Source organism: Telopea speciosissima, chromosome 2 (genome assembly GCF_018873765.1).
Source record: "Telopea speciosissima isolate NSW1024214 ecotype Mountain lineage chromosome 2, Tspe_v1, whole genome shotgun sequence".
Classification (NCBI taxonomy): domain Eukaryota; kingdom Viridiplantae; phylum Streptophyta; class Magnoliopsida; order Proteales; family Proteaceae; genus Telopea; species Telopea speciosissima.
The window spans coordinates 11,505,963-11,514,632 of NC_057917.1; the positions used below are offsets into that span (position 1 = coordinate 11,505,963).

The 8,670-nt window shown below is 42.5% G+C and overlaps 1 protein-coding gene across 2 annotated transcripts; it reads right to left on the minus strand.

Moving 5' to 3' along the window:
* Positions 1–318: 318 nt before the first annotated feature.
* Positions 319–3,857, minus strand: LOC122653127 (putative pentatricopeptide repeat-containing protein At1g19290). Of its 2 annotated transcripts, none has more exons than XM_043847068.1 (2): positions 658–3,857; positions 319–492 (listed from the first exon to the last, which is right to left on the minus strand). In XM_043847068.1, the coding sequence occupies exon 1, from the start codon at positions 3,733–3,735 to the stop codon at positions 874–876; it is 2,862 nt and encodes a 953-aa protein (XP_043703003.1). In that variant the 5' UTR covers positions 3,736–3,857; the 3' UTR covers positions 319–492; positions 658–873. The 2 variants fall into 2 exon arrangements, with proteins under 2 accessions (XP_043703003.1, XP_043703002.1); XM_043847067.1 differs by having other exon boundaries at positions 319–498.
* Between the last annotated feature and the right edge of the window lie 4,813 nt (positions 3,858–8,670).

Sequence of the window (8,670 nt, forward strand, 5' to 3'; positions counted from 1 at the left end):
CACTTTAACTATTCCTAGTTCCAGATATCTGATTACTTAAGTCTTCAGCCTCTCCAAACTCACTTTTTTAGCTGAACTTAAAATACTCACTGAAAGTTAGGACAATCATCCTCTGAAACAAGCAATAAGGGCATTGAATTTGTTACCTGGACTAAATTATGCATTTATAAATTCATTACCAGAGAAAAGAAATTAACATATGTTTTATCATGTATTTCTGTTGGGGAGTGAATCTTATTCCCTTTGAATTTCCATAGGTAACTCTCTCCTTTTATTAACAAAGACAAAAGCTGTTCTAAATATCCGAGGTTGTAAGTTATGGCTGACTTAGGATTCTCCTTAATTTACATACTTTCCTTTCCTGGGAAAAAAAAGGGGGTAAAAAGAAAACTTGGAATTATGAAGAGGTACCTTCCAATTTGATAGTAGCCAGGACAACAAACAAGAATCTTCACTTCATCATACCCTTAAGCAAATTGATTTTGATATATCCTGCAACTAAGAAAAGGTTTACGGGAAAAAAAAAAAGAGGGAGGCAAAGATTAGTAAACAGAAGTCAAAATATAACAGCTTTAATAATGACGAAAATTCCCTTGACATGTTATGCACCAGAAAAGATAACTAGACTTTATCACAAGTTTCTGCAGTGAAACGCACCTGGGCCTTAGTTGACGAAGCCTAAGTGTTCATACGCCTTCTATAGACATTAAAAACTCCAAAATCTTTTCAGAAATTCCTTTAAGTTGTTTCCATATTTTAGCATGCATGGCTGCATGTATGAGCATCACATGGCTTGAATCCATACCACTCCATTAACATGACAATAACCATGCACAAGAACTTGCTTCGCACAGGTATTTCATAAAGTATGCATCAGCACACAGCTTCAGTTGCATTAGAAATGCCAGATATCTTATCACTAAACAACTCTTTTACACCCATCTGTTTATCTGAGACAATACCTGAAGAAAGACCCATAACCTGCATCTCATCATAAAGCTTGGAGATCTGCTCCCTGTCCCTGCATTCGAGATAAACCCTGACTAATGCACAATATTTCACAATGTCAGGGTCCACAACTCCTGCAGTCATTTGATCCAAAAGGTGTATAGATGCTTCTATATCTCCTTCTTTGTAAAGGCCATTGATCAAAGTAGAATAGGTAACTATAGAAGGAGCAATTCCTCCATCTACCATCTTGTCTTTCAACTTAACAGCTTCAACAATATTACCAGCCTTGCAGTATCCATCAATCAATGTGTTGAATGTTACAACATTGGGAACTACACCTTTCAAGGGAAGTTTATGGAAAAGTCTAACTGCCCTATCTAGGTTCCCTGACTTACACAACCCATTTATAAGAGCATTGTATGTTGCAATGTTCGGAACAAGGCCCCTTTTCAGCATCTCATCCCGTGTGTCAAAAGCTTCTTTGATATTGCCAGCTGCTGAACAACCACTGATGAGGGTACAGTATGTAAAGTTATCTGGAATGAAGCCTCTCAGTGACAATGTTGAGAGAATTCTTCTGGCATCATTTACCCTCCCAGACTTGCAAAGGCCAGCAATAGCTATGTTGTATACAATGTTGTTGGGCAGAAGATATCTTTTTGCAGTTTCATCAAGGGAAAATGCAATTTTCTGAATGTTGAGATGTCTACTATCCGGCTTGGAGTCCACAGAGCATCCATGACCAAGAATGAATTCAATATCTACCATCTTCTGCAACAGAAAATTTGCTTCATCAATCCTATCAAGCCTATATAGGCTACTGATCAGTGTGCTGCATATAATTACATTTGGTGCTAAACCCTTCTCATTCATTTCAAAATACGTACTAAAAGCTTTATCTAGCATCCCTTCTTTGCACCAACCAGCAATAAGAGCCCCATAAGTCACAATGGTAGGAGTTAATCCTTTCATGTGCATTTCAGCCAGAAGGTCCTTGACTCCACTGAATTTCCTAGATTTAAAGAGTCCACTAATAAGAGAATTATACAATTCAACAGAAAGAGGGATTCCTTCCCTTTCCATCTCATCCTTGACTTTGAATGCTTGTCCAATGTCTGCAACTTTACAGTACCCGTCACTCAGAACTCTATATGTAATAGCATCAGGGGAAACAAACATTTTTTTCATGTCAACAAAAATCTCTTCTGCATCAACCATTTTACCCATCTTACATAGCCCATTTATAATTGTGTTGAAAGTAATTACATTCTTAGCAAAGCCCCTCGCTAACATATCTTTCCATAACTTTAAAGCCCCTTCCAGATTCCCCATCTTGAAAAATCCATCAAGCAGAGTACAACAGCTGACTTCATCAGGAGTCAAACCTCTTTTCAGCATCAAACGCCAAAGGTGCACAGCATCATCAAATTCACCCATACGACATAAACCTTTGAGGAGTGTATTGTAAGTTAAAACAGTAGGTTCAACCCCTCTCCAAAGCATCTCCTGTGAAAGTTCAAATGCCTGACTAACACAACCTTCTCTACAATATCCATTGACAAGAGTATTATAGCTATAAGAATCTGGCTTCAGGTTCCAAACCTCCATATCCTTTATCACCTGCTCTGCTTCATGGACTTGTCCAAGTTTGCAATACCCATTAATTAGGGAGTTGCAAATAAACACATTCATCCTTAATCCAACATTTAACATTGCCCAACAAATCCTGCGAGCATCATCCATTTTAGCAGTTTGACAATATGCATTTATTAAGATACCATAAGTAATTTCATCAGCAACCAATGATAACTCATCCATGCCTTGGAGCACCTCCTCTGCTTTGTGCATCTTACCTTGTTTGCAATAACCTTTGATCAACAATGTGTAAGTAACTAGATTACAAGAAATTCCCTTTTCAGACATCACCTTCAAAACTCCAAGTGCTGCTTCCATGTCACCTAAATTAGCATAACCATTGATCAGAGAATGGTACGTCACGCCATTTGGTTCAAAACCCATGTTCTCCATTTCCTTAATAAAATCCACAGCTTTATGCACTTTACCGTCCTTGCAGGAAGCATTCACCATTATAGTGAATGTGAAAACATCAGGGACGATCCCAGACCTAGTAATTTGATCGTAAACATGAAAAGCGGTGTGATTTTCACCAGCCCTGACCAAATTATTCAAAAGACTGTTGCAAGATATCAAGCTAAGACTGCATCCGAAACTCCCCATATTGTCGAACACAAAAAGTGCCTTCTTCATCAAACCTTTCTCCGCATATACTTTCAGAAGCATATCAAAAACAGTTGGTGAGAACGTGAATTCCTTATAAACCCGGATAAGTTCATCGAAAACTAGAGAAACAGAAGAGTTAGTTTTGGAAATTTCGGCCAATTCCTTCAAATAGGCTTTGGCCTCGTCGAACATTCGAGCTCTAGACAAAATATGGACAATCTTACAGTAAGACTTAATGTCAGGTCTAAAATGTTGTTGCTTCGACGCCAATCTGAAAAATCCTAAGCAGGCGGAAGGATTGAACTTAAGCCTACGGAGAACGCCGTCGAGGATTCCATCGGTATAATCGAAGGACAGTCGACTTAAGGCTGAATAGCGCTCGAGGATCAATATACGACAGATTCTATCGAGCAGTTCAGGATGACAAAGTTTAGATTCGTCCCTGAGCTTCCACCGAAGAATTCGGCTACCATGGATGGATTCTTTACGGATAATGCGGCAGAAAAGAGGACGAAGACGAGAAATCGAGGAGTACCTGAGCATCGCAGGGAACTATTTCAGGTGGAACTAGAGGGACGACGAGCATTAAATCCGACAAGATCGACCGCCATCAAATTCGAGTCCACGTTCTACTGGATCTACTCTCTGGGTAAAGTATCGGAAGAAGCTTTCACCAAAAAAACAAGCGGAAGCGGAACGCATTGTAGACTGTGTGGTTTGCGGATAGTTGGCAATAGGGTGCAAATTTGGCCTGGGCCGCCTGGGTGGATTTTTTTCAAACCTGACACCGGCTGGCTAAGGTTGGATTTTTCAGGCCCGGCCCTGAATGGCATAAAGTAAATGGGTTTGTGAATAATTTTGTGGTTAACCATCTGTTGAGTACATTCTTTTAAGTTTTAATAATGGTCGGTGAATTGATTTGGGATAAGGATATAATTTTAACTATGGATTAGGATAATTCTTGAAAGAATTAGGGTCAGCCAGGGTTAGGATCAATCAGGGTTAGCCCCGTCCTGAATAGCAAAACAGGGTCTGGGTCAATCAGGGCCAACCCGGCTCAGCCCAAAAAAAAATGGTGTACCTAGTGCTTGAGGCTCCCTCCATTGCGGGATCTAGGGAAGGTCATAATGTACGCAGCCTTATCCCTGCTTTTCACGGAGAGACATGTTTCCAAACTTGAACTAGTGACCACTTGGTCATAGTGGAGCAACCTTACCGTTGAGCCTGGCCTGACCCAATAAGGGTCAATCAGGGCGGGCCTACGCTAGGTTGAGCCTGGCAAGGTTGGGCTTGGGTTGAGGTTTTTAGATCGTGAGGATTCAATGCCAAGATGGACCTGGACTAAGCTAATGCGATCCAGAGTTAGGCAAGAGTTTTAAAAAGCCCAGCCCAGCTCGGCCCTGTTTCAACACTACTATCTTCGTGGTAAGGCTTGAAGGTTGTTTCAATTGTTTACCCTTGGGAACATTGTTTCTGCACGTGTTTACTAGGAACCAGTTCATAGTTCCTACACGGTCTTAAGCAAGCAGTAACTTCTTGATGGTCATATTGTCTACGTCGGCATGTTATCCACATTATCAATTATCCATCATATGGTCTATTGTCGGTTAAAAAATCATATGGTCTATTTAAAAATAAAATAAAAAAATTTGAGTTTCTGGCAAACCTTAGGTCAACATTAGTAATCACATACCATAACAAGTTCTCCCTCTATTTTTTTTTTACCTTGGGTTTATTTTCTGTCACTATGCCTAGTGAAGTATAATGCATTAATGCTTCACTACTTGCCACATGGTAATACATGGATTAGAAGTCCATGTGATAGAGGAATAGGCAAACATTTTATTCGTAGAATTTTAGCTTAAAATGAGTAGAGGAAGTAGCTAAATTACAAAAGATGTCATTTTGTATTTTATATTGATCTCCATAAGATGGTATTTTGGTACTTCTACTATCATTTTGAATCAGAGTTTGAGTAATTTTCCTTGCTTACTTTGGACTAAAATTTGCCCATTGAGATGTATGTGGGGCTTTCTATCACATGAACTAACCCATGTACTACCAAGTGGCAAATAGTGAAACGTTAAATATCACTAGGCATACCTAAAAGGAACCTTTGCCTTTGACCCTCCAAATTGGAAATATAATCTCATTGGCTTATGTTACCACAATTGTTTAGTCCTTACAAGTCCCATTGATCATTTAACCCAAAAAAAATGTCTCTTGACGTGCTTTGGTAATAAAAAAATTAAAATTAAAATTTTATGATTTAAATGTCTTTTCCATGTGGTTAGAATGATTTTAATAGTCCGGCCTATACTTAAATTGGGAAACCAAAGAACTACATTTAGTACTAATTATCTTAAAAAGAAAAGGTTTTATCATTTAGGAGAAAGTTTTTTGTTGCTTGGAAGGAGAAAGAATTTCTTTATCCACCATGACGTGTCTTGGGGTGTAAGTTTGGCCGAGCAAACCTAAACTGATCTAAGCTCACCTTGAGCCCGGCAAAACTTGGTTTGGTTTTTCAAACCATGGGTTGGGCAAGGGCTAAGGCCTTGATTGAAGCCCGACCTTGTGTATATACATATATAAGAGGTTGAAGCAATTCATTGTGTAGCCCTTAATTAGTATGGGGGCCAATGAGAATGTATGTAGGATCATCACCACAAATGGAATTTTTTTTTTATTTCAAGAGGGGTTGGGCGGAAGTTTTGCCTGCTCCTGTGTCTAGGTGCTAGAGCCATGCAAGCAAACAACATTCTTTTTCCCTTATAATTATATGGGAAAAAGAATTTTGTCCACGAGTGTGGCCTACACCAGTACTCCCCTTAGTCTCTCTCTCTCTCCTCCTCATATGAAAAGACACCTATGCCCCCCTTAATTTGAGAAGGAGAGAGATAGACACGTGGGAGTATTGGCGTAGGCCACACTCTCGGACAAAAAACTACTTCCCTAATTATATATAATACAATAAGAATTGACCTTTGATGGTTTTGACTTCTTTCGAAATCCAAATAGACTATGAACTTACTCTATTAAAACTTGAGAAGTTTTATGAATGCAACTGGAAACAGAATATAGGAAACTTCACAAAATAGAAAATTTTCTAACTTGCTGAATGTGAGCCTATATTAGACATTTTGTAGTTGCAACAACCTTCTAGTGATGGAGGTTGAAGATCAAGAAGAAAACAAACGAAATAGACGATATTGATGGGAGAAAAAGGGGGGGTGAGAGAGGAGGAATAACCTCCAACCACTAGTCATTTGTGAGCAAATCTAACATCATTTTTTTTTACACGTGGGAGTGTTGGCTTAGGCCACACTCTCGGACAGAAAACTACTTCCCTAATTATATATAATACAATAAGAATTGAGCTTTGATGGTTTTGACTCCTTTTGAAATGCAAATAGACTATGAACTTACTCTATTAAAACTTGAGAAGTTTTATGAATGCAGCTGGAAATAAAATATAGGAAACTTCACAAAATAGAAAATTTTCTAACTTGCTGAATGTGAGCCTATATTAGACATTTTGTAGTTGCAACAACCTTCTAGTGATGGAGGTTGAAGATCAAGAAGAAAACAAACGAAATAGACGATATTGATGGGAGAAAAAGGGGGGGGGTGAGAGAGGAGGAATAACCTCCAACCACTAGTCATTTGTGAGCAAATCTAACATCATATTTGATACATCCAAGATTCATCGGACCAATCACCGGCCGCCACGTGTCACAGGGCGACCCTCTCCAGAACCAAGGGGAATGAACTGGGGTCCCACCACCCGGGAGCGACCTCACCCAGGCGCGGCCACACCCAGGCGCAGCCTCACCCAGGCGCGGCCTGCACCCAACGGCCACCACTCAAGCGCGGCCTCACCTAGGCGCCGCCACACCCAGGCGTGGCCTGCACCCAGGCACGGCATCGTGGACACAGATGTGAGGTGCACGGACATCGGGGCTACTCATCTATGACCCGATCATATCACTACAGACTCATGTCACCACCAGGACTCTAGGCCACTGCTTAGAAGTCACGTCACCCAGACGGATTCAAGCACCAATGATGTTATCACCACACGCGGGTATCTATCCACCAAGGATCTTGATACCACCAGGACACCCCCTCCCGCGGGGAGATGACCAATCAGGGTAGAGCCCCGTTACCCAGGGCCTCTATCCACTCAATGACACAATCGTCATCAAACTGGGACTCTCCACACCGCCATACACTACTATAAAAGGCAAGGTACACAACCCCATCAAGGGACATCAAAACTCATACTGAATAATCACTATTCATCTATTTGCTCAGGAGATCTAACTTTGGCATCGGAGAGCCCTAGGCCGGAACCACACCGGTTCTCCCTATTGACCCCTTGGTCCACTTGCAGGTGACGGCACTCGCAGGACCGCTTGATGATTTCTTGATGCAACAGATTGGCGCTGCCTGTGGGAACGACGCTAGCCATTACAGCTACTAGCTCGCTGCCATATTCATTCAATGGCACGAAGGAAGACTACCACCACCAACAACGGAGCAAGGAATGGATTACCACCCCCAGAGTGCTCTCACCGCAGAGCCAACGACCAGGACCATGTCCCTCTGGAGGAAGAGATCCCCCTTAATGACCAGTTTGTGGTCGATGAGCCCAATAATGATGAGGCAGACGATGTGGTGGTGGAGGTGATACCTGACCCCAATACTCCAGCCACTGTGGGTTAGATCAACGACCTGCAACGACAGATCCTCGATGAACAATGACTCTTTCGAGAATACTTGACACAGCGTGCGACGTCTCACCTCCGAAGGACGTCGCCATCAGCAAGGGTGGAGTCCGTACCTCGACAAGAGTCGAACCCTAGGAGAGATCATCTCCCAGGGGCGTGAGATCAGAGAGACTTGCGCAACGGGCAACCCCCACTCCGCAGCGGGGGGGAGCCTTCCCAGCATCCCAGGAGAACAAGAGACCTCTCGCCATGGTCAGAACGTGGGAGGACGCCAACACCCAGGGCGAGGGTGTCTAGCCCGCAGAGATCGGTCCGGAGGTCCGTGTTCGACGGACGACTTGAAGAAGGTCACATACCACGACGAAGCCGGACCTACAAAAAGGAAAGCCCCTCACCTTCACGACAGGGGTCATCACGGCGTGACCATTCACCATCCCGCCAACACTCAAGGCAGGAGGGGACATCCAGGAGAGAGCGTGAACGGGGTCGCAGCAAACGTCCAGCCAGGCGTGAGGGACAGACACAGGACAAGGAGCTCGATCGAAGACTCCGCGAGCTGGATGAGAAGCTGTAAGGGCTGAAGAAGCAGACCAAAGGTGAGACACATTCCATACCTGGACAACACCCATTCTCGACGGAGATCATGTTAGCCATGCTACCTTCCAGGTTTCGACTACCCACCTTTGAACTTTACAGCGGTACCACTGACCCTAATGACCACATCAACTACTTTAATTGCATGATGACG

Bases quoted from the DNA above. Each gene is read 5' to 3' on its own strand.
- LOC122653127 (XM_043847068.1), bottom strand. From the start codon at position 3,735: ATGCTCAGGTACTCCTCGATTTCTCGTCTTCGTCCTCTTTTCTGCCGC.